This window comes from Poecilia mexicana, unplaced genomic scaffold (genome assembly GCF_051168715.1).
Source record: "Poecilia mexicana isolate PSO_F unplaced genomic scaffold, ASM5116871v1 scaffold_10, whole genome shotgun sequence".
In the NCBI taxonomy this organism is placed as follows: Eukaryota; Metazoa; Chordata; class Actinopteri; order Cyprinodontiformes; family Poeciliidae; genus Poecilia; species Poecilia mexicana.
The window spans coordinates 5,808,353-5,835,608 of record NW_028263379.1 but is presented as its reverse complement, the minus strand read 5'-3'; the positions used below and the strand labels follow the sequence as shown (position 1 = coordinate 5,835,608).

The window sequence follows — 27,256 nt, the reverse complement described above, 5'->3', positions numbered from 1 at the left end:
AATAATTTAAATCCAGGATGTTTTGTGAAGGCCTCAGAGGTTTAAGAGAGAACATTATTGAACAAACAAACACCTTGGAGGTAAAGGAGGCAGTTCAGACAGAAATGATAAAACAACTTCCCAACCTCTGAAATCCTCACAGATCTCTGTTCAGTCCATGATTTGAACAGGCATGGACATCCAGCTAAACCAATAGACTGGGCAAGGTCACAGAAACAATGGAGCCTGTGGAGGAGCTGCAAGGATGTACGCTCAGGTGGAAGAATCTGCCAAGAGGACAATTATTAGTGTTGCAGTCCAGTTCTCCTTTCTGAAGTAGTGGAAAGAAAAAAGTCACTGTAACATAAGACGCTCTGTTTTAGATTTTTCCAAAATGAAACGAAAACTTTTTGTCTGATACGAAAAATGCTACAGGGCTGATCTGCAAAAGATTAGCACATACAAGATCAACTGCAAACTCACTAGCATTTGCAAACCTGATTTTTAAGCAGCATGCAACATGTGTCAGCATATGCAAAACATATGCAGATCATCAGAAAGTTCAAAATACTGGGAGGAGTTTATGTTAATGTAATGACTTGCCATCCAATATGTGCAGACATGTTTGTGGTCATTGTGACAAGCAAGAAACATAGATACAACAACAGAAAACGCTGTTTGTCAAATGTTTGGAACAATAGAAGAATATGAAATAATGAAAAAATAGGTTAAAAATATCCTCCAGCTATGTTGATTTGAGGTGCAGGATTACGGAATAATTGCAGCACAGCATAACTTTCTGGCATCAGACTGTTATGTTTTGATGCTCTGCAGGAGTGCGACACAGATAATGATTATTTTGCTGCATGTTCCACAAATTGTGCTTGTAAAGTCTGTCTGTATAGAACAGATTAAAGAAACCAGTTAAATACAGTGATCTAGAGCTTTGCTTTGATTGATGCTAAATGTTTTTACTGTGTACCACATGCATTATTATCATTATCATTATTTTATTATGACTTTCTACTTCATTCTTTTTTATTGACGCTCCGCTCTCTGATCCTCTCCATGACAACCAGGATCACATAAAAAAATCCCCATCTAAAGATGGGGCAGTCTGCACCACTTCTGCACATGCAATCTTTTTTTTTTTTTTTTTTTTGTTCATGCAAGTTAGAACTCCTAAATTGTGTGTTTGAAGAAAAACATTGCATATTACTCTGAATACCGTGGTGAAACATGGTGCTGGCAGCGTCATGCTGTGGGGATGCTTTTCCTCAGTCAGCACAGGGAATGTTTTCAGGATTGCATCATTGGATGTTTTATAAAATTCCATAAAAAAAAACTTGTAGAAGTTTGTTCTATCAATGTGATGAAATAAACAAAGTTTCAGGAGGTTTGAATACTTTAACAGTTCACCATCTAAAAAGCCTTTTTACCCAATACTGGTACAGTGTAAATTACTCAGACAATATAGTATAATTGTCAGAAACTATTTCTACTCCACTGCTCCTCATGCTACGTTTTCTATGTCCTCCTATATTAGACATTAGAAGGGAGTCCATATTGGTACTAATTGGTTGCCCGTACAGAAGCCTGAAGGTTTTTCCCTCTAAGCAGAGGAAATGATTGCCTTGCTCCGAGTGGCATTCATGTTTCCTCCTAGCTGTGTGGTACCAAACGGCTCATTTGCCTCCACTGAACAGCTCGTTTCATGCACAGAAGGGCACTCTGAAAAGCCGAGCCACGCGCGCACACACGCACACACACACACACACACGCACACACACACACACACGCACACACACGCATACACACACACAAGGATACAAACTGCACGGCCATTAAAGGACCCCATTCAAAACAATGGCTTGTGTCCTTTCAGTGAGTCGCTCTGTGCAGCTGGCAGCACAGAGCGGATTTCTGGTCTTTGCAGACACACACACAGATGCAGACACACACCTGCGGAAGCAAAGGTTAAATCATGCGCTGACCTTCAGTGTACATATTTGCTGTAACTCTAAACTCCTTTAGGCTTTGTAAAAATTCAGGCTGTCAATGCAAAAACAACAGAAGCTCCTTAAAACGGCACAGCTCCGGGCTTTCTCAATATTCTCCAAGCCTCTGTAAGGCAGGAGAGATGATACCCATTTGGGGCTCATTGGAGCAAATCAGAATTGTCAGCACTGTGGGTTTTTACCTTTTAAACAGGCAAGATGGATAGATAATCACCACATGCCATTCTGGGGGCCAATTACACAGCTTTGTGTGAAATTGGAAAACCTGTTCTTTCAGAGCCCTAATGGATGTTCTGGTCATTAGTTATTTGAGAGTCTTCTCTGGCTGTAATCAAACGTGAAGCATTGCGTTAAGCGCCCATAAAGGAACAGCTGCCTCTCTAAGTGACCTTCTGTTTAAGAGAACCCAACTGTCAGCCGTGTGGTGTTTTGTGACAATTATTATGTGTGTCTTCATAAAAACAGCCTTTTTTTTTGCGGTGGTTGCATCTCATTTTTATGTCTTGCTCTTGGTTATATTTGCTTTTCTTGGTCTGTTAAGTTGCCATAAGCCCGTCATGTAGTGTATAGAAGGTATGCATACCTCAACCATCTGTCGTTTCTCAGCTCTCTTAGCATATTCAATCAAAGCAAACGCACCGTTTTTCTTTCACTTTTGATTTACCTAAAGAATATGTTAACTGATATTCTCTTGTCACTCTCTCATGTTTCTGTCTAGGTGACAATCTGACTAGTCAACAGGCCCCGCCTCCCATCCCACCTGCCCCGCCCCCACATAAGCAGCACCCGTCCATCACCTCCCTGAGCCGCAGCTCACTGGCCAACCAGCGGAGCCCGAGTCCACCACCCACAGCCGGCCTGGCGGCTGACTTGCAGAGCACAGCGGAATGCGTCCAGCTGCAGGACAGCTGGGTGCTGGGCAGCAATGTGGCCCTGGAGAGCAGGTGGGTGACCCGCAGCGACCACCAGCACAATCTGATGTCAAATTCACTGATTCAGAAAGCAGAATGATGCCCAACAGATGAGCTGAAGCGAGCTTTAAGTGTAATAAATGTCTTTTCTCCCAACTCGGTTTCAGTCAGTGCCCCCAAAACCCATCCTATCAAATCTTATAGGATTTTAATTAAACCCTTTGGGAGAAAAAGACCCACTTATAACTTTGTTTTACTGTTTTACTTTAATTTTATAGTCTGGCTCACTTTAGATGCTTTAAATCTCTAACCAGCAGCTTTTTTGATGTGTTTCTGAAACACAAGATAATTTCCTATATTTCTAATAGTTTCAGTGATGAGTCATGACTGAACCGACAGTTTGCTTTTGTCATCTGAAATAATTCAAAGTAACAACCAAGCCTTAAAGTCCTGGAAGAAAATGCACTGAACATCATGTTCTTGATAGACAGCACCCTCTTTGTAGTCATTGTGCTTTTTGTTTTTTTATTTTAAGAAATGTGAATACAACACATTCTCAGACAGATGATGTTGGTCATTTATAATAGGAGGAATTAACAGGATCATTCTCATTATGATTTGAAATATCTATGAAAGACTTCTGTTCATGTCTTGCTCCTTTCACTCATCAGAAGACATTTAACCCAAATAACCTCAATTATAGCAGCAAAATACAACAGTCAGTGCAATTGTGTTCAATATAAACACATTTCACTTGTTTAATTTGATTAATTTTTTTACAAGGCCTAATGTGAAAAAGTAAGTTTTAAGAAGCTTTCCTTAATTTTGTATAAGTTTTTTGCTTGACAACTCCTCAGTTCAAAGCAAAGCTTCTTTTAACACCAAGCCTTCTTTATAGCATCATTTAGCGTAGTAGTTTTCTGTTTCAGCATTCATAAACTCTTCTCTGTAGTTTTCACCCTGTGACAGCTCATAATGTACAGCCAGGGCTCCCAGTTTATCAGATATATTTCATGTCTCTCTCTTTCTCTCTGAGTCAAAGCAGAAAAAAACTGATGTAAATAAGTCATTCATGATTTATGCTCATCATTTTTCACTTCTAAAAGTAGCATGCATGGACAGTTTTGCAGCATTTGAGTCAATCTCAGACACGGCTAAGTGTGGAAAGTGCAATCAGGAATAAGAATGAACATCCGTCTCGTTACAACTTCAATCATCAAAGTATTTTCTTTGGATTTTTAAAGATAGGCAGACTTCCAAGATGTGGAAGGAGAGTTATAGGTGGTTAAAAAAATCTTAAAACTGTCGTGTGCATTTGTTCCCTTTGATGCCCTTAAATAACATGCAGTACTACCTATTCTCTTCAGAAGTCAGCTAATGGGTAAGAGTGTAAATACATCTAGTGAAAGGAACTGCAGCCAACAGGCTGACAACAACTCTGGGGGCCTTGGCTCACCACAAGTCTGACTTTTAAGATTGATGGTTCACAGGAAGTGTGCTCAGATGAGATTAAAAATAAACTTTTATTTTTTTACTTAATAAAAATGCTTTGTCTGAAGGAAAATTAGCTCTGCACATTAAGCTGATCACCCCTTCTAAATGGTTAAACATGGTGGTGTTTGCAGCATCATTGCTTTTTCTCGGTATGGACAAGGAAGCAGGCAGGACAATGATTGATGGTAAATCATTTAAATGTAGTTCAGTGCTCTAAGAGAAACCTGTTAGAGTTTGTAAAAGACTACAGACTAGGACAGAACTTTAGGAATGACCCTAAGCATAGCCTAGTCAAAGTTCAGACCAAACCTCAATGAAGAATGTGTTGCAAGACTTGTTTTCTATCAAATATGATTAAGTTTGAGATGTTTTAGAAAGTAGGATAAGCAAAAAACACTGAAACCCAAAAGACGTGAGGCTAGTGGACCTCTGCCTGTATCTGCAGTTCAGTATTTGTGGATTCACCTCTACATGGATTTTTCTGTAATTTAAAATCAATTGGAAAAAATTTGCCTATTTTCAGATTTACCCATGTCTGAAAGATTAGGAAGAAATCAGCTTGGGAAGCTGAAATCCCTGAACACAAAGCTTCTTGACACACTATTGGCTGCCATTTGCAAAGCAGCCAATCCCGGAGCACTGCTCATTTTCAATGGCACTAATTAGTTGTATCCCCAAGACTGAAGACAATTAATACTGTAGAGCTTCTGGAAAGACAATTTCCACTGTGTGTATTAATGTATATTAAGGTATATGTGTGGTTTGAACTATTAAAATAAGTTACAAACCTCTGAAGTACTTTAAATTGAACCAAAGAGCCTCACTGAAAAACATTTTCTAATTGTCTGAATGTTACTGAATTCTTCTTTTTCAATTTGCAGTTTGTGACTGTAACATAAAAAAGTTTAGGTAGGTAAGAGTGCTTTTGCAAACCACTGTAAATGAAAGCAAAGAAGGAAAGAGGCTTTTAGCAGAGCTGCAGTGGTTTGTGTTTTGACCACTGGATTCAAGCGTCTTAAACTCAATTTGTAGTAAATAACATATAACTAGAATAATGACTCCTTTAGCCTCTTTTAAGCTGGCAGCTTGTGTGTTACGTTTTATCAACATGAACAATAAAACCAATCTCAGAAACTACGCAGCACTGCCTCACAGTTCTTGTATTAAAAGCCTTTCCATTAGTTTGTGCCAAATAGGCTCAAATTCTATTAAACGGGATGGATGCTTTCAGCTGGTGGGTTGTGGAACGCACAAAAAGCAACGCCCATCCTTTATAGCTGATGATTTTATTAATGTTTTAGTGTCACTCCTCCAAACTGGAGGGGGCACTGAAATGATAAATCACTTTAGGATTTAAAATATTTAGGGATGGCTTATTTTTAAGCCAATTTTAAGGAGCAGTTCTCATCAAGTTAAACTATTACACCACAAATTGGGCATGACATATTATAGCTCCTGCTGCGTTTGATTAATGGCCACAGTGTTCACTGATTTTTCTGCTTTTTGTAATCACCTGCACTTAAGGGCTGATTACTAGACATAAGACCAGCTCACAGTGAGAAGGAGAGTTCATGATTAGTGTGAAGTATGGCAACAGCAGAGAGCTTGCCAGTTGAAATCAAAGAGTCTATAGCTTAACGAGAATCTAGGTAAGCGGATTTTGTCTTATATCACAATCTGCTGTGCAAGATTCTATTTAGTGTCTCAGACAAGTCATTTCTCCTGAAATATTAGATATATCTCTCCTAATCAGCAAGCTTAAAATATCTTGGCTAATGAAGTGCAGAGCATGGCGCTCTGACTAAGAAATAGCCTCGACTAGATGGAATCCAGCCCGATGTTTCCTGCCAAGGGGTACGCACCCTTTCATGATTGTAAACTTTGACTTGAGCAGCACAAAGTCTCAACTTCTTAAGATCTGATGGAATCAGCTGGGATGTGTGGTGACAGTTTTGCTTTTCCAGGAAGACGCTGTAATTGAATACTAACCGTCCAGTGACCTTGAGCTGTCTTAGCCGTATCGACAAAACAATATGTACACACCTATCATCAGCCGAGGCATAAATCACTATCACCATGGTGGACTCTAAATCAAGTGCTTGTCAGTGGGTGGGAACCGAGGGCTGCTGCGAACCAACAGGGCCAAAAGGGAAGACCCGGTTCAGAACATAATTACAGATGTCATGAAAACCACCGGGTTGGGAAATGTAAACAGAAGCTCAAGAATGTACTCATTAGGCTGCCCTCAGGGGGTTTGGGGCAGCAAAGTCCAGGCAACTGCATCTGTGTGTAGAGGATAGCTGCAGGTACCTTGGGGAGGTGAATCTCATTTCGGTCTCCAAGAGTGACACAGACTTTATTTCTCATGCAGCTCTGCAGACCTGCTCATGTGTGCACACGGTAAATTATTCTGTACAAGGGATTTGATTAAAAAAGTGTCAAGAATGAATCACAATGTTATGATCTTGCCTAATATATTTCCTGTGATATGACGACCCCTTTGAAAATAAAACACTCATTTGACAGCTTTAACTACTTTTACAGCAATTAGCAGTAATGAAATATGTGTGTGTAACCTCCCCTAGAAGTGTTGGTCTTCAAAGCCCGAGTGCGCTAATTTGACTTGGTACCAGCTAGCTTTCAGTGTTCTTTGAAAGAGTGAGAAATTCTGCACTGATCATTATTTTATGGTGATTGATAAAAGTCACTGATCTTGCTGCCAGGCAGCTTCTAAACATAAATGTGGCTTATTTTCTCTCTAGAGGTACACCCAACGTTTCAGGAGAAGTTGAACAAAACAAACACCGACTTCCACACATGCATCTAATAGGGATTTAGTGATCCATGCAGGTTACTGCTGGAGACAATATCAGGTTCATAAGAGTGAGAATGCAGCTTTTTAGCAAAACGTCTTGTTCTTTTCATCATTCTCCAGCCATCTTTTAAAGACTCTGTAATAAGTGTACTCATCTGTACAGTTTGTTCTCTTGTTTACCTCCTTCTAAAGAGGTCTTAATACAAAGAAAGCAGTGGAAAAGCTCCTTTTTATTTTTTCACAAATAAAGCTTTAATGAATCTCAAGCTGTGTTTTAAACAATCTCTATTAGGGATGTCACAGTGTAAAATTTTATTATGATGATTATTGCATGCAGACTCATCACAGTTACTAATATTCACACAGTTTTGTTAAAATGGGCTTAAATATGCAAAACGGATTATTAGACAATGAAGTTATCAAGATAAGAGTGCTACTATTTTAATTTTCATGTCTCGGTGAGAAAAAAATCAATATAAACAATTTAATCTCATCTATATGTGTAAAATTATAATCTAAATTCTTTAAATTGGTGATTGTAACACAATAGAGATTTAATTGTTGGAAATAATAGGAAAGATTCCTACAGCTACTCAAAATCGAATGTAAATCTGTAAAACGCTTAATTCTCCACACATCACATTCAGATTAAACCATATATGGATCTCGTGTTTTCAGTATTATTTCAGTAACATCTGGCAGAAATGTTGTCATAAAACTCATTAAACAGGTCATAGTTTCATCTCAGATCTCTTCGTAGTTTTATTTAATTCAGGTTTGCTGCTTCTAGAATTATTTGCATACGCAACATTAATTCATGAGTACAGCTAAAACTGAATAACTCATGCTGTATCCAAACAGTCCAATGTGAAGGCAGTATTGTACATAATAGACAAATGTGTTCAATATAATATCCAGCTCAAGACAAAGTATTTTGAATTTTAAACTTGAGAAGTTGAAGTCTGGATTCCTATAAATTTCGAAACGGTCCTTAAATTCAACTCAGATAAGCTAACAGTTTGCAGCTAACAGCCAGTTGAGGTATCGCCACAGAGCTGATAAATCATTTATGTCATATTTTTTAGTTATTTATTTACAGATTCTTTTGCAGATTTCTCAAGATGGTATACAAATAATTGAAAGGTGACGGTTAGGTCGACCAAACATTGAACTGAAGAACTACTTCCTTTGTAAAAGTCTGAAACATGAACCCATCGGGAAGAAGATAAAGCACTTATTTTCATATCAGAGGCTTAAAAAAAAGGATAAAAAAGGGGCAAAAAGCATGATCTACACTTAATCCCATTCTGAGAGGAACTGGATAGTGTTACTTTAATGAGAAATATGATTGTGTCTACATATGGCAATCTGCAGTCCTACTTTGTGATATGAACTTAGTATAATTCCATGAAGTGAATCTAAATTAAGTTTTATTCTTTTTATTTTGAAACCAGTGAGTCTGAGAAGTAACATTAGGCTGAGCAGTGATTTGGTTTGATATTGCCAACCACTGAGGAGACATTCAGATGTAAAAAAGGAAGGAGCACTTTTAATTCACTCTGCAGGTTTCTCTTACTCACCACTCAGCTTCACCGAAATAGTTTTTTGTGATGTTTTCAATTAGATATTCCATTGAATTTCTTTGTATAATGAAGTGCCATGCCTTTGTCTGTCTCCCTAGAGACCAATGCACATACGGGGCAATTACTCTCCAGCAATACTTAATCCTTTGTTTTTAAATAGTTTATACGAGTGGGAGTGAAATTCGTATTTTTAATGCCATTATCTTGTAAGAGAGAAGCTCCAGAGTCTATGTGCTGCACTGAATAAATTAAGGTGTGCATCTGCTGCTACATTTGAATGTCCTTTGGAGCCCTCAACATTTTCTGCTCCTAAATTCAATGAGATTCAAATATGGCCGTCGTTATGATATTTCAGAATCAGTTCTTGAAGGCCTTGTGAACCGTATGCTGCCGTTATAAATGTACTGTCAATCCTCATTGGACTCACGTGTCAAAGGAGTCCTTCGGTGAAATGAAATTATGTCTCAGCTCTAAAATCATCGCACGCCACTGTGTCCCACAGACAGTTCATTTTCCTGATGGAGAATGTGCTGGGATTGTTCTCGAGGGTGAGAAAGAATGGGAGTGGTAATTCAAGTACGTGGGATTTGCTCTGTGTCTGTGCGTATGTGTGGACATAAGTGTGTGGTACGCACATGTAAATCATGACTCAGTCACGCTCCACATAAGAGGAGGGAAATTGAACTTTTTTTTCTGCAGTGTATGTCCACTCACTGTGTCATGATTGCACCAGGACTGATTAGTCATGTGTGAGATACCAGCCAACTGGCCCTCTGGAGCTGAGAGGAGCTCAAAGTGTTTGCTGGTTAACGGCCAATGTGGATGGTAGAGTAGACAAAGTAGTAATCCTCAAGATGTAGTTTTTTTGTATGTGTTTGCCTTCTTATTTATTTTTGCCAACATCTTTAGTGCCAAGCAAACACGTCTCCGCCACTTTCAGAGTCCTGTGGCATTTTCTATTTATTTTAGTCATCTTTAGAAACTGTAACTGCTGCTGTTGATGCTGCATATCATCTACAGATCTAAATTCTTTAGCTACAATTTGAAACAGTATAAAGATTTTTAAAACTCAGTGTGGGGTAATATAAATAATTGTTCATATAAACAGTTATTACACATTATAGTGGAATAGTCCCCACCACAGCTGTCTCTAAAAATTACTCCAAGGCATAATTGTGCTAGAATTAGACTCCCAAGTTTGACTAAAAATATTCATGATGCATAACATTATGAACACTGATAGATACATGCTGGCAAATGTTAGTGGGTAGATTCCATTAGGCAGCAAGTGAGAATGTTGTAGAAAAAGTTCTTGTTTGTGAAGCAGGAAAAACAGGCCACTGTACAGATTTGAGCGAGAATGAGAAGGAGCCAGATCCTGATGGGAAGAGGATCGAGGCAGAGCTTCTCCACAACTGTGGTTGTTGTGGAGCATACTCAGTCTGCAGAGGTCAGACTACCACAGGAAGTCTGAAGAATGAACAGTGTACATGTTGAAATACATCGTACTTTGTAGCTTGTTGTCAAGTACATGCTCGCCACTGTGTGCAGCAACCAAAGGGAAGTGAGCACCAGGACTGAACCACAGAGCAGAGGACGAAGGTGGCCTTTATCGATCCAGTGGAGCATCTGTGGGATGTGCTGGACAAACAAGTCCAACCCATGGAGCCTCAAACCCCCAGCTCACAGGATTTAGAGGATCTTGGCATCAGATTCCCCAGGACACGTTCAGGGGTTTAGTGGAGTCTGTGAATTCATATGTATGGAGCAAATACAGCAACCAATCTCCCATTTTTTAAACTTTTTTTGCTTATTCAAGTTTGGACCCCAAAAATCTGATAATTTGCTGCAGCCGTAAAGTATATCTGTTTGTAATAATTAAAATTAATCACTGTATAATAAGGTCCCCCTTGTCAATGGCTAATAAGTAGTTGATATTTATATTTTTAATTAAATCGAAACCACTTTATGAATCAGTTTTTATAACACATTATTGAGGGTGAGACAAAACTGACTCGTTTCTCACCAAATGGTAAACCAAATCTGTTCATTTAGGAATTGCTCAGCTAATAATTTCAGAATATGTTCCAACATTGTATGCATGATTAGCATTTATGAGTATTATTCTTTAGCCTTTAATACTGTACTTTATCACTGCATTATAAAAAACTACAATTATCAAAATTGTAAAATTGCAAAGCTGCCTATGTCAGGCTAACAACTCAGTCTGAAGTGGTTGGTTTAATTCCAGATGAAATATACAGGTAAGCAGATTTGGCCCTCTGTTTGGAAAGACATTGATCAGTTTTGACTCTTTATTGCCTTTAGTCAATATTTTATACATTTCCATTAATGATTTATGAAAGTGCTTGCAGCTTAATTAATAACATATCTAAAACTATTTATTAGTCATTTATAAGGAGAGCCTAATAATAATGACAAATATTTAAAATAATTATGATATTTTTCCTCCATTTTATCTCCTCTCAGGTGACAAAGGTTGCTTACTTTCAACATGATCTCTTCAGTCAGACATTTTACAGCAATGGAGAGAAATGGTACTGAGTCTGAAAATGTAAAACAGTAGAAAATGTTGCGTTGCATTGGAGTATTCAGATAGACTGCAAGCTGCAGCAGGAAGATGGGAACCCACTCATGTCCTGCATTCTGGGTCTGCTGCAATAAAGCTTCTCACCATTTGTAGAACCAGGATCCCAGAAGCTATTTTCCAGTTAAACCTGTAAACTTTTATATAAGCACTTTTATATGAGCTTGTGGGGGAGAAAAGGAATAGATGTGAAAACTAAGACTGTTAGGTGCATCACATGCAATAAATCAATCTGTGTTTTCAGGCTCCATTTTATAACACAATCAAGCACTCTTGCATGCATCAATGGATTCAGGTAGTTTAGGGAGGTGGTCATAATGATAAGCCCGATTATAGTATGTGCACAGCAGCTAAACTGTTCTGTCAAACACAATCAGAGTTATTAAAAATGATAAAACCCCACCTGCAAATAATCCGAGCCCCCTGCAGCAGCGATCCAGGGTTGCCCCCCGCTGCTTTCTTTGGGCAGGATGACACTGAAGAACAACCTCATGGTGCAGAGCTAGCAGCAGCATCGTAGCACCTACTAGCAGACCCCCTGTCAACAGGGCAGGTGGTGCTTTGACGAGGAGACCACTCCGACAGCGAGTGTGAAAACAAGTCACTGCAATGTCAAATTACATCTGTGGTCAATTTTTTAAGGCCATATTTAAAGCAACCTGATTATTCCAGCTCTCACCTTGGATTTCTGGGGCTAACTCAGAGCGCTGGTGAACATGCAGATTACACATTCTGAAGCGCTCCATCCTCATTGTTTCTTATGTGCTCTCTCGCCCCTACAGCTGGAGCTTAGCCATGGACACATCCACCCACTCCGTGTTTAGTCTTTTGTCCTCTTTGAGCATGTTTTTAAATGTCATCATGATGACAAGCAATGTTGTGAGTGCAGAGGAGAGCAGGCCGGCTGCCGCCTTTGTGTTTCAGGCTCCTCAATGGGACAGACAGGCGTGCACACCAACATGCCGCCATCTCACCGACACTCAGGCATTCATTCTCAGCCTCACACTCTCGTCATTGTCTCTCTTCCTTCTCTCTCTCTTGCGCTCACAACACACCACTGGCAGGATTAGCATAGTAATGTGCCATGTTGCATCACACTGACTGGAATCAATTACAGCCGGTCATCCAGTGTCTAAAGCAGAAGACATTTACACTAGTCTGCTGTTTGTTAATCATGTCCAACATGAATTTATCTTTAGACCCCTTCAGTCTGCATTTTAGAAAGAAAAGACAGAGGGGTAACATGAAAGCCATCAACATGGGAATTACTTTAAATGTCAAGTGTAATAAATGTCCAAAAAAGGAATTTGTCTCAGATGCTGGAGCATAAAGATTTTCACTCATTCACTGGTGTCCTGGCATGAACACCCAGTAGTCATTTTCAACAGTGCATATTTTCTGAATGCAACTTTTTACATGTCTGGTGCATCTGTAGTATCTTGTAGTGCCAGTTCAAACCTTCTGAACTGTTGCCTATTGTTATCATATTTAAACCATAAAAATGGGATTTTCAAATTCAAAACCTGTTTGTTGGTCTATTATCTGAAATTCCAATAAAATACAATGAAGTTTGTGGCAGCTACATAGAAAAACGCAAGCTTTTTTAGCTGGTATGAATATTTTAAGGCACCCTATATGTAATATTTCTTTATGGTATTATGTTGTTTTTTTTGTTTTTTTTTTCTGTTTCTCAAGTTCAGCTGCTTTAGAATTGAAGGCCATAAGAGAATAATATATTCATAGCATTGCTTAAATAAGATTGTGCACAGATTTCACTGCATCTGTTTGCAGGCAACACTGTTTCCACACTATCTACCCAGAATGCATTAGGTATTCACCTTCCTTAGATAGAGTACAGTTTCTTCTTGCACACGTGTGCACGAATCCACGAGTCTGTCTCGCTCATCAGATTGCATCTACTTACACTTAACTCCCCAGACAGCAGGGTCTATTTGCCTGTGTGCCTGACTGCACGTCTGCCGCCGCCAACGTTGTGCAAGTTTTGACCTCAATTCATACCGAACTTCATATTACGGAGTCTGCCGCTGCAGCTACAGCAAGGATTGTTCTAGAATGAGTAATCAGAACTTTTCCTGGTTGGAGATTGCGGCTGCATTGTCATTCCATCTATGTGGCATCGTAACCTTTAAATGGAATCCCTGTCTGATCATAACGGCACGCGTCAGTCAGGGGCGTCGAAGAGCTCATCTGACATTTGTTCTTTTAGTCAGGAATTGATCAGAACAGATTTTACCTCAGAGGGAACCTCACAGGAGACAAACAGCGGCTGAAATATCAGCTGCAGCACCGACATGTGAGCATCATCTCATGGAGAGCACGTAAAAAACAACTCACTGCACTCGACGTGGGAAACTTTATGAAGAAAATCCTTTTGCACTGAAGTGTTTTGATGACAGAAACAGAGCACTTTAGGAACATTCAGAGTACTTGTAATTATTAAGTGGAACTACACAAAATTTCAGCTTTCTGCTTTAGATTTTCCACTCAGTTTGCCAGATTTCAAACTCTTTAGTAAAGAATCACAGCCTTTACAAAGATTACATAGATACTTCACAGATGCTGCATAAATAATTGATGAGCAAACAGGCTTTATCAGTATATTGGTAAGTTTGAATTTGCAGTTACCCTGGCAACCTCTTCTCTCGGGATCTGCACAGACATAAAACCTTTTACCCACTAAGGTGACGAGAAGTGTTATGTGAAAAAGTACAGAAAAATGAAGATCTTAGTGGAGCAAGCAAGTTTCAGAACTTTCAGAACATCATGTTCATTGGTCTAACTAGGTTTTTATATGAATATAGTTTAATTCGTTGTTCCTGCTTTTTCTTCAAAAAAGATCTTTGTGTTTTTTCATTAAACTGTCCTAAAAAAACAACGAACTTTTGTTTTGCCACCAAGATCCAATTTGACTCAACTTATAGTTTGAGCTAATTAATATTAAATACGCTTGATTGATCCCAGAAAAATAAATAAATAAAAAATAAAAAAATAAAATAAAATAGCTTTTGACACTTTAAAACCAGATGTATTGCATATCCTGTGCCTTTGACCAATTAAGAAAAGCCCAGATATTTATGTCATGACTTTGTAAGCTTCTGCTTGGATCATTTAAAGGGGGGATATAAAGAATTTAAATTTATATTTTGTTCTTTATATATGTTTTATGTTATTAACTCATCAATAATATACCTTGAGGGTTGCTTTGATTTTTTTCCTGCATGTGTGACAAATCCTTGAATTTCCCCTGGCGGCCATTCAGGCGCCTGCAGCAACAATTAGCAAACACCTGGTGGTTTGCTAATTCCAGCAGATGCACAGTTCCACCAGGTTCATCCGCTGACCTGAACATACCGACCATTTCTCAGTCCAATGCTCCGGTTGTAAATGGTATAATGAGAAGCATTGTTGTGACGTGCTGAAGGCAGAGGGTCTGAAAGAGTAGAAGCTTCTTAAAGAGACAGACACCATGTTCCTGGGAAATACATAACACCACCACTGTAATACTCTGGATTTAATTGGAGGCACATCTGTTTGTGTTTTGTAAAATTTCACCCCAAACACATTGTTTGCAAAAATGCCCTGGGTCATTTTGAGTATTTTTTGAGACAGGTCCTGTAATCTGTGTAGAATGTTTGACCCAAGTTTAAAAAACAAATTCCAACCAAAGGCTAAGAAACTTTATGCGAACTTGTGATGCTGGATAACAAACAGTGTAAAAAAAAAGTTGGATTATTTGGGTCACACAAAACATCAGGTATATTCTGTTTAATGGCAGAGAAAGAAAAAAAAAGGTAAATGTATTTTTATGCAGTGTAAATGTAAATACCATGTATGAACTATACATGATTATTTAAGTAGATTCTGAAACTTGTGACCTCTCTACATTTTGAAGGACAATGTTGAGCTCCAGCCCAAAGTGTTCCAGTTGAACAGGCAGAACCGTGATGGAGCCAGAGAGGCAGCCTTAGGTGGAATGTGTGCAAGAGAGCATGTGAAGTGTTCATGCAGAGCAGCCTCTCCTGAATAATAAAATAACCTTAAACAATCCATTCATGATTATATTTTAGGGGGTTTTATACTAAAAAAGACATGCCAGTTCTTTTGTTTGCTAGCTTTTACTTTTGGAGTACTGCATTTTGCACTAATGATGAATTCTGTTTCACTGTTTCTCTCCTTTAAACTCACATAAGCAATTTGATTACCTGCAAAAGAACAGTGTGGTGTTCATTTAAACCTTTTGTTTGGAGCTTCTAATTATTTCAGATATAAAAACAATACACAAAAACAAGTGTGAAATCGTACGTTTGTTTAGAATTTGGTTGAATAAAAAGGAAAAAGCAGTATAATAATACAGCTGCAGTCTGGTATAATGTCTGCAAACCATGGTCAATTTGTTCAATTTCCCTGGCTGTCCCCATAAGCCGGAAGGCATTTGGGTATTAATCTCTAAGTAGTGGCAAGTGTGGCAACAAGACTTAATTCATTTACTTAAGAGCTTTTCACGTGGGGTTTAAAAGTTAATAAGACGATCACTCTGTGGTGTATTTGATTAAACCCTGTTAATTACCCCAGGTATAATGGGCTATTAGCAAAGGCCCGGTTGTAAAAGGGCAAAAGTGAGATTATTGTTTTTATGAGGTACTTTTGGTCCACCTTTCTCAGTGTCAGGATAAGATTGGATATTAGATTAAAGCTGAGATCCTCCTGCAGAGCTGCTCATGTTGGAGTCTTTGAGTGGTGTTAAATATGTTCGAGTTAATCACTTTTATTAAGATTTTAGCAGCTTAAACTGATTCGTAACTCATTTAAGCTATTAGGATTTGAGTTAATGCTAGAGACCAACCAGCTTTTAAATTCATAAGATTATAATCTTCATTTTCATTTTTGTTCCAGGCACTTTCTATTTAAAACGGGGACGGGAACCACACCGTTCTTTGGCGCCACAGCTCCCGGTTACACCATGGCAACAGGAACCGTTTACTCCACGCCTGCACGCCCTTTGCCCAGAAACACTCTGTCCAGGGGGGCTTTCAAGTTCAAGAAGTCACCTAAACACTGTTCCTGGAAATGCACTGCCCTGATCGCTGTGGCCGTAGCCGTAGTGCTCTCCATCATTCTCTGCTACTGCATAGGTAAGGCTCAGAGGAGATTACAGCAGCTGTAACGTTTGGCAAAAGTTTAAATTTGGTTGCACTGCACGCATGGGAAAGTTTCAGGAAATGTATTTGCCTCCAAGAATCTGACAGCTATTAAAACAGCTTTAAAATGAAAAAAATCTGAAGGTTGACCTGTTTCCTCCCAAAACTTTAAATGAGTGCGAAGCAGAGTTTTGCTTTAGTCTCAGTCATGGACGCACATCAGGGTCCTTTTTCTTGAGCCCTTCTATCAGATTTAGGACCTTATACAAAAGTATGTACACCCTTAAACATTCTACACACTTGCAATTTCTGAAAAGTGTAGAACACATGGCATTCACCCCTCAACCCAACTTTTTCCACATGGTATGTGTCTACCCGTTAGCTAACAAAGGGACTTCTTTTGGCTTTCTTTCAGGGATATTTTCTCCTTCCCAGTCGTCCATTAAGACCAAATTTAATAAAGAACGGCTAATAGTTATCCTGTGGAGAGACAATCCCACCTGAGCTGTGGAGTTCTGCATCTCCTCCACAGTTACCATGATCTTCTATGATTAATTCTAACAGGGTCATGATGGGTTACCACTAACAATCAGTAGTCATTGTATTTTTTTCATTATTGTAATGGAAAAAAATATATATATATATTTTGATGAGAGCTGTGACAGTCACTGGTTGGGATTGTGAGATTTACAAATTCAATGTTTGTTTGTTTTTCCACTGTTGGCTCAAGGAGAGCATTGGTTGATACCAAAATATTAGAAAATATGACTGAATATAATCACTGTGTCCTTTAGCAGAATGATTGCAACCACTTAATGTAACTGTGTGTTGAGTTTCCTATTCGACATTGAGTACGATTTAATTTAGAGCAGCTTTCGTGTTTTCGGTGTTTTGAATGCAGAGATAAATGTGTTGGGGAAAATAGAAAAACAAAATAGCATTTTCTTTATAAACTTACATTTTTCTATGATTAAGGGTAGAAATTTACAATGTTAAAAATAAGACATTTCCTGACATTAAAAAGTCAGAAATGTATAAGAATAATAAAGCCAAGTAAAAAAAGACAGAAATCCTCAAATGTTTACATTGTAAATTTATGAGATGCACAGCTGGATCATTTTCAAAGGGTGTTTTTTAAAATCAGATTTCCGATGTCTGAAAATATACTAGTTTAGATATAGCACATTTGTGCCTACTATTATAGAATAATATATGTTTTTCTTTTTAGCAAATTTATGACTTTGAGAATATCAGGCTTACAATTTCTGAGCTTTTTGGCAGAAATGATCTACAATGGCCCTGGTACTCTGTCGTAATGCCCCTCTTTAGTTCGCCGTTGAGCTGATTCTATTTACAGATGATGGATTGAAGTTTGTGGTTGCAACATAACAAAACGAGGTATAAATTGCCTTGCAGGGCATTGTTGATACAGTTTTCGTATCAATTCATAAACAGACTCCTACTAACTGCAATTTTTCACCATCAGAACCCAGCCGACTGTTTCAAATCTGTTTATTTGGAAGAATCAACAAAAAGCCACACACATTCAGCTGCAGCTGAGAGTTTTTGAGGACCCAGTGACGAGGTGCAGTTCTACCTGTCACATGAGTTTATGCAACCAGTATATCTTTTTGTGCCAGAGGCACTGAATTTCAGATTTAGGTGGGGAATATTATCTGCTTTGGCATTGAACAATTGTCTTCCGGTCAAATGGAACAAATGATTGACATGCCGCTGGGAGTGAATGGAGATGGCATTCCTCCTCCTTGCTGTTCTGCAGCAATTGCAGATGTCGAGATAGGATTCAGAGGAGTTTATCTGACCAAGCCTTCAGTCAGATATGCAGACAATGCATCAGTACATCCTCCAATAATAAAAAAAAAAAAATGTTGTTGCTTTTCTATTTGACAGGAAGCCGTGCATCATCCCAGTGTTTGTGATCAAAAGCTTCACAGAACAATGCCCCGTTTATGTCCACCTGAGTTTACATTAAAACGCCATCTCTGAAGTTCAAACAGGATTGTTTTAGTGAAGTTTTTGAACCAAATTTGTATAAAAAGAGAAGCAGTTTCCAGAACATGGAATGTAAAGAAGAGACTGGTCCACAAAGCCTTTGTTCTACAAGAACTAAAACTGTCCTATGTGGTGAAACAGGAAACGCTTTTATCTCAGTCAGGAGGATAAGATACTCTCCCTCCACTCTCCCTCCTTGGGGCATTATTTCTTACAAGAAAGCGTTTTTCTTCTTTTGCTGTTTTTATAGCATATGTCAAAGCTGACTCCTTGGTAACCTTTGGAATCTTGACCACAGCAATAAACCTGTTACAGATTCATCTTCCCTCATGCCCTCCCTTGTCATCCAAGCCCTTAATCCTTCCACTGTGGCTTTCTGCCTGAGCGGATATATAAGTATTCACCCAGCTTGGAGGCAGAGGAAATGTGACACCGTTGTATAAAGAGAAATATAGCGATGTTGGAGAGATCCTATATAACCAGTGTTTTATTGCTGAACAGAGAGGGGAAGTGCTCCCTTGGAGGAGAGGTCATAAATGTGCTACATCAGTATCGATATTCATAATCCCTTCATTGACTTAACTGGTTTGTTACTTTGTGTGGTTCACACTGTGATACAATGACTAATGTGCTCAGCTTACTGAGGGAAAATCTAACTTTTCCAGCTATTGTTTCAAACTGCTCTTCTATATTTATCCATTCACAACATTTTTATTCTTAACAATCTCATAAATCTCTGCAGAGCTATTGGGATTTGTTTGCAGGGTGTGAATTATACTTATTAATTTAAATACCTGAATCTTCATAATGTGAGATCAGAGCAATAAATGTGTTTCATTAATGTCAAGTCTTACAATAAAGATGCTGGAAATAAGTTCACATATATGATTTAAATAACTGTAAGCATTTAATAATGTTTCATATGAAAAATCAATATTACTATCCATCCACTCATTTTTATTATTATTAACAAGATTACCCTCTTCTTAATTACCCTCAGAGCAATAACTGTTGTTTTAAAAACGCTTCAACTCTTTAGATTTATTCTTCTGTAAATTTTGCTAAAATAGTTTGAAAAGTTTCTGGATCCTGTGACAAAACCTTCCTTAATAAGCTCTTCTGTTACAGTCATTAATGAAGTAAAAAAATACATTTAAAGTTGCTTTAGATGCTGTTACCAGTGCTGCTGGTGTTTCTGTAATGTAGATATTCATGGTTTGTGTCAAAGGCATGGATCCCAATATTCCCAGATTCTTCATGCTCCATGACACACTGAGGTTAAAAGATCAAAAATAAAACGAAGCAACATGTTGGATTCAGGTTAGCTTTCATGTTGCTGCTGATGCTCCTCCTTAGAGCTCCAGAGTTTTCTCCTCACTTATTTAATTATTAATTGTAGTAAAAACCTGAGACAGCTTCCACCCGTCTAGATGTTTGCAAATTCACAGAAATTACAGTAGATGTTGTGTTTTTTCATTTTTAACTCTAAAATATCTCTGCAAAAGGTGATTCTGAGTAGCAGACTGATCACTGGGATACTGCTTCTGTAACAGGTGAAAATCTACCAATATCTGATTTCCAAAAGCACAGAACCTCTGGATCAGTGGTCTCAGCCGATATCCATAACAACCAGTGCTGATCCAATCCCGTTGTCGGATCATTTGCATTTTATATGGAATACAGAATCAAAACTATAAAGGTCATAATTCACACAGTGATTCTAGTCACCTGCCATCTGCAAATATTTTGAGCCAACCTGCAAGAAACATCTTTAAAATGTAACACAGCAGATTTTTTAATGATAATTACATTCAAATTTTTGTCTAATTACCAGCAATATGAACACGAGCATTTGATAAGTGGATTATTTTTTTAAATAAAGATAAAAGATTAAACTCTAAATGTTGAGCCTGAGTGGATCCACTGTGTCTGAAACAAAGATTTTCTTTCTTTGAAAAGATTTTAGGTTGCAGAGCTCTTAATTACTTTTATATCAAAGGTGGAGATAGAGGAAACTAACAATATGAACTGACAGAAAAATTAAAATCATACTACTAAGCCCAGATGAATTAATAGTTACACACAATGTAATAATTTAGTAGTTCTGATTCCTAGAGTCCACAGATTTCTAAAAAACTATGGTTCTGGTTCTGAGAAAGAGCTATTCATCAACTATTCATGAAATGCAATTTTTGAAATGAATTCACAACTACTTAAGGTTGAAAACAGAACAAAGCACACTTTGCATCTGATTTTAGAAAGTGAACTGTACTTGCAGCAGAATCAGGAGCAACACATCAGATGCTAATATCAGCAGGGCAATCCTGGGCAGGTCACCATTCCTATTCACTGGAGTCATTTTGGAGAAAGCTTTAAGGACTTAAGCTAAATATCAAACTAAATAAATACAATAATGTTTTTATCTTCCTACTGATTGCATTGTTTCTAGGAGATTCATTTTCCATTAGATTAAATGTGGTGGAAACCTGGTGTGTAGTTAATATGATCATTATTATGTCTGAAAAGCTTCAACTCTTTTTAACAGACTTATTGTAAATGTATAATACAGATAACATGGAGTATAGACTTTTACCTATTTTATGAAGGTTCAAGTTGTAAGCAGGGAGTCAAAGCCTCGCTTTTCTCTCTCCCATAACTTAGAAACAGTTTTGGACTCGAGTGTTCCTGAACTGGGCTCATTTATTTTTGGGAATTTCATGTTTATGTTTGAGTGTTTTTAACAGATTCATCCTTGTTTCTCTTGCCTCAAGGTGTCTGAGAATGTTTGCACAACTTCTCATATCTTGCATTCACCACCTGGCGCCATGACTGAAATAGTGACAATGTGCACTCATATTTTAATACTCCCCACCGTCGGCTCACGCCGCCTCATTATTAAAAAGATAAGCTCCAAGACAAATAAATACACAGCTGCATTTGTTATTTGCCAAAATGCCCCATGTTTGAAGTTAACGGCAACACACTAACTTATTTGCTTTTTGTTTTTATTTATGTAAAAAAAAAAATCTTCATAAGAAGAGCTGCATTAAAAATTTGGAGACTGGCTAATCGAGCGCAACAGCTCCTGCAATTCAAATGAGGCAAACCTGCTGAGGTGAGTTTTTCCCATTACTGCAGCCTGGCTGAACTGGAAGAATTTCAACAATTGTTCGAATAAAAGACGGGCCAATCAGAACCGATTTCAGCTCCGCTGCTCTGAGAAACAACACGGACAGATTGTGTGAAAACGAGAGAAAGATGACCTCCTCCTCTACCTCACTCATTTGAGTGCTCGTCTTTTGCCTTACAAATGTTAAAGATACTCATTTCCAAGTAATGTAACAGAAGTTATGGCTTGTTATGCTGTGTTGACATGGATAAACTTCCTTAAACAGGATGGTGCAGGAACCTCCACCTGTGAGATAAAATCATTACAGCTTCTAATTCTTCTTGAACAGAAACAAAGAGAATCTGATCTTTGCTTCATTTGCCACAGAATCCTAAATTAAACCCTCGGTTAGGTTTGTAGAAGGGATTTTTTTTCCAACTGGGAATGCTGGAGAAACTGTCCTGAGAGCAGCAACTTCTCAGCTACGAGCTGCTCGGCTTGTTTCTAAGAATCCCCTGAAGGCATTTGTAGCAGCTAGCTTCTAGTAGAAATAATATTTAGCTCCATAATCCAGAGCTGTTGAGCTCCAAGTTGTTGTTGTCACTCTGACTGCAGATATGCCTCTTTTCTCTCGTATAAATGCATGAAAGTTCCATGTATTAGAGGTTATTACTCTGTGCCAGAGAATCTGAATATGACTCTGATCTGGAGCCAAGACACAGATCCAGTCTGTTTCTATGGCACACTCTGCAGGGGCTTGAACTGAATAACATAGGTCTATGTTACAGTAATATATATACTTTCACAAATACTTGGCTACAAAAGTCTTCAGGAACTAAGGTCCAGTGTGGACAGGTATCCAGTCCATCCCAGGACGACACAGAGACTCACAGGAATGAACACCTAAAGTCAGTTTTAAAGACGTCAGTAAACCCAACAGTCATGTGTTTAGACTGTGGGAAGAAGCTGAAGTAACCAGAATCTGCACCTGAATGGGGAGAACATGCAAACTGCTTCAGAACGACCCCAGGACCTCCTTACTGCATAAAACTCTGCAGCTCCGGAATAAAGTCAATTTAAAAAAGGGGAAATTCAAAAATTATGCAAAAAAAGGAATCAGTGCTGTCTTATTATCAGTCAGTTTTCCATGAAAAATTCAATTTTTTTCCTTTGATGAATTTCTTAAATACCTAACCTAAATTCATATATTCTTTGGAGCGACAATTTCTCACTAGCTGGGCTGGGGTCTGCAACCTTTACTTTCACCCTCCACTCAGCAGAAAGGCTCATTTAGAGACACACATGTTTTATGACCTTTGGAAAAAAGATAAATGTTTTGGAAGTTAACAAATTTGTCCTTATTTTGAAAAGGAAATAAACATAAAACTTTTGCAAAAATAGGAGGAATACATGTTCCTTAAGGGATGCTGTTTTTATATACAAAAGCAACAGTTTCCAACATAATAAGAAACATTTATCTAAATATAATACTTTTAAGATTCTGTAATTGTTATGAAAATTCAATTTCTGTTAATTGCTAAAGTTTACATCTGTTAACATCTGTGTTTAGATGGCTGTTAATCAATGTAAGCGAACGGTTTTAAAAGCCATAGTTCTGGGTGTTTTTTACACCAAAGTGTCAGACATTTACTGTGTTGTTACATGGAAAGACAAAATAAAACATTTACAGAAATGTGAGGGGTGTGCTCACGTTGAGATACTGTGTTTACGTTCTTTGTTGCTCTGAGTAAAGAAAGCCATTTTATTTGTTGAGGCATGAAAAGTAATTAATTTGGAAAAACATTGAGCACTCATTATGCTTCATATTTATTAATTAGAGCAGCTTAGGGTCACTCATAAACAGTTGTAGGCATAAAGTGCTGCTTGTACATTGTAAACAGAATTAACAAATTGCATTTGTTGTTCTGGACCTTTGACCTTTGATCTGAAAATCAGATTTTATCACAAAGTCTGAGTTAGTTTTTATGGTGAAAACAGTATTTGTTGCCTCAGCACAGGAAAGGCGTGGTGGATGTCAGAGCTCAAACAAGCATGGAGTGAACTTATAAATTCGAGCCCTCCGTCATCGCCGACATTGATGTTCCACCAGGGCACATTTTGACATCAGCGATTAGAAGCCTGCTTTTTCAGCCTTCTTGCTCTGGAAGAGAATCGCTCCTGGCCTATAAATATTAATTGAGCTGGTCTACGCTGTGTAGAAATAACTTATGTAAATTTATAAATTGAGGGCTATTCACCTCAAAGCAATTTGTTGATGAGGTAAGTGGAGATCCAAGCCGGAGTGCGCTGAGAGCAGCTCTCTGCGGTTCTGTCGCCTCTGATACACAATTTCCTTTCTCATGGAGGGTTTTTGACACAATGAGACAGATGTGCAGAGAACAGAACCTCTTCCCTTATTATGTTAAATTGATTTGGGGTCCAGAGTAAAAACGCAGCGCAGGAAATGTCCTTTCAGACAGAGAAACTTGTATCCAGCCTCATTTGTTCATTCTTACATTTCTTTAGGTTAAATGTTGTCGTGTTCATTTTAAACATGGCCGCCTCGCCACCTCAGGGACAGCAGTTTGGTACAGGTGTTATAGCCGAAAGAAAGAAGTTTTTATCAACTTAAAGGTTAAAGCTGAGCATTAAATGTGAAAATAAATAGTGGAAATGCTTCTCCTGTAAGGCTGTAGCTCCTTGTGTGAGTGCAGTAATTGTCCTGCAGCATTTCCCTTGATAAAGCTGATTTTGTCTTTGCCTCTTAAATGCATTTCTTGTTTCACTTCAAGACATTTTCAAAGAAAGGAACCTGCTATCTTTTCTTCTTCAAGTAATGTACTAACCTACTTTTATTTGGCCCTGTCAGTCTTTTTTTTTCAGTTTGGTGCGTTCTTTTCTTTTTCCACTGAGGTTCTGCCTTACACTCCATCTCCACAGCCGATGCTTTCAGATCTGATTAAGAGGCTGTTCTACCTGAGTGAGAGCCATGAACATGTTGATCCAAGAACAGGATGCTCTGTCCAGTGGGTGGCATTTATCTGGAGCTGCACGTCCCATCTGGGCAGGTTTTTGAGAGCTGACGGATTAAATGCAACAAAAGATTTTCAGGAGAGGAATTCTTCAGGAGATCTCAGTAAGATGGCAAAATATAGGAAATAATTACTGTACAATTCAAGCTTGAAGATATTGGAGTTCAACTACATTTTACTTCTTTCAGTGGGATTTCACTTTTTGCCTGTGTTATTTCATTTAAATTCCAATGTTTGCTGTTTGCAAAAGAATTGAACCAAGACAACAATTCCAACATTTATATTTATGAATGAGTGTTTATTGAAATGAAGACATGAAATGTTGGGGAGTGTTATCATTCATAGTTTTCTTACTCTGCTCTGAAGTATTTTCACATTTTGTTGGGCTACAATCTCAGACATCAGTTAATATTACTGGGATTTTGTTTGATAGACTATCAAAAGTTAGTGCATAATCAAAGTGAGTGAGTTTTTATACAAATAATTAAATGTGGTGTTGCTAACTGCTCAGCCCCTTTTGATCTGATACTCCTAAATAAAATCCACTGCAGCCAACGTCCTTCAGATGATTCTACATGGCAAACCAACACAGAATGATGAAAAATGACCCATAGATTTCAACATTTTTCACAAATAAAATTTAAAACATGCATTTGACTCAAGCCCCTTTTAATCTAAGGATGTTTTTACACCAGATAGTCCAGTAGACACAGATCGATTAAGGAACAAAATTACAACATTGTTTCATTTTCCTCTGGTTTCGCTTCCACACTGCACTGTCAAACGAACCAAACCCTTTGAAAAACCATTTCCCCTCCTCACCTGTGGGGGCGCTGCACCAAGAACCACTGAAGGAAACAACACAAAAACCTCTGAAAAGGACACTGAGCGCAACTTCCTTCTTCACAAAATGTAAACAAAAATGGAATGACATCAGATTTTAGCGATTGTAGGATTTATCTTTAACAAAAGATCATGAGCCATTTCTTCCCCAAGTGTTGTTTTGGTTGTATTTAACCCGACTCTGTCAAAAAGGACAACCCAATAAATTGGGAATTTGTGGAACAATTTCATTGAAGGAAAGTCACAAGAAATCTTCTAAATGCCAGCTGACGAACCTTTACTAATCAGAATTAAAAACTCCAGTGTTGATTTTGTGTCGATATATTCATGTAGGATGAGAAGAGCAAGCAACAAGTCGTGGCAGAAAATCTGCTGTTGTAACCGAATTAGCTGTGTCTAACTTTATCAAAGGGCTTTGGATTTAGGAATTACCAAAATGTATCAATGCTTCATATCGCCTCTTTTATTCACAAGGCTGACTGCAGTTCTTCCCACGTTTTCAGTGCATGTTCTGAATGTTTCCTGCATTATTTTGCAAGTTTCAGTTCACTGACTGAGATAAAGATGAAACGCTCAAAGCCAGAAAAACATTGAGATGTGAACACAGTTTAAACCTTCTCCCACTTTAGTCGACGTGTTCAGATTTCTTTCATATTAGGCACTCCTGTCTCAGAAGCATTGTTCTTGTTAAAAGTATTGATGAAACAGTCAGAAATCGTTTCCTCTGTGTGGTTCACTTTATTGGCTACAGAAATAGATTGTGGGGCCGAATATGGTTTGGACTGAATAAGCTAGATGGCTAAATATCATCACTCTGATGTTAAATCTGACTGAAATTCAAGGCTACGCCACACCTGTTCATTTGATCTGCCAAGGACATGTCTTCTGTGCTTCCCCATTCCACTGATGCCGTGTATTTCCATCAGGAGGCTTTTTACAAAGCACACCCGCACCCCGTTTCTTGACAAAGTATCTATTGACACGCTGTTCATACCAGTTTTCCATCTCTCTTTTGGTCTCCTTCACATTTGATATTCTCTCTGGCCCCGCATCCACCTCTCATGTTATTTGCTGCAGTCGATATCCATCTTCCCAGCGTGCGACGGGTGTTGGAGAAAAGTTCCTCCCGCAGATCAAATGGTCGGAAATCAAGATGCTTCCTCAGCATGTTCCCTTGGCTGGTGACTTTGAAGGAGATAAGCCCTCTCGCTGCGCTCGCAGAAACGCCTCACTTTCCCAAAACAACAAGAGCACAGTTTGATTGCATCCAATTCTGTGACAATAAAGCAGGTTGTCTGAATGAAAGCCAGACACGTTTTAGTTATGTAAGACAACGAGAAGAGTGTTGCAGAGTCTAACCTTCTCGCTTCCATCTCCTGCTGTGAGCATCTCTCTCAATACTCTGCCTTCCACTTTCTTAAAAGTCTTTCACTTCATGCCCCCCCCACACACCCAAGCCCCCCAGTCTGTCTCAGTCTTTCACACACAACTAGCAGCAACTCTTACATATTAGACTCCGGGAGTTTAAGACTTTTCCAGTGGATCTTGTGTTTGTCTGAAGTGGAAGCTTTGTGTCAAAACAGAAACTCCGGCTGCTGCTCTCTTTGATGCAGTAGCTGACACTTTGGAACCTTAATGAACAGCACTCCCTGAGGAAACATGCCACAATATCGATTGAAATGACTTTGTCTG

General features: G+C 38.4%; 1 protein-coding gene across 1 annotated transcript in view; it reads left to right on the top strand.

Moving 5' to 3' along the window:
• The first annotated feature begins 218 nt into the window (after window positions 1–218).
• LOC106929536 (teneurin-3) overlaps window positions 219–27,256 on the top strand; it is a 116,539-nt gene continuing 89,501 nt past the window's right edge. The window contains exons 1-3 of the mRNA XM_088009672.1: window positions 219–246; window positions 2,716–2,941; window positions 16,323–16,561. Of these exons, the coding sequence (XP_087865798.1) occupies window positions 219–246; window positions 2,716–2,941; window positions 16,323–16,561 (493 nt within the window). The remainder of the gene's footprint in view (window positions 247–2,715; window positions 2,942–16,322; window positions 16,562–27,256) is intronic.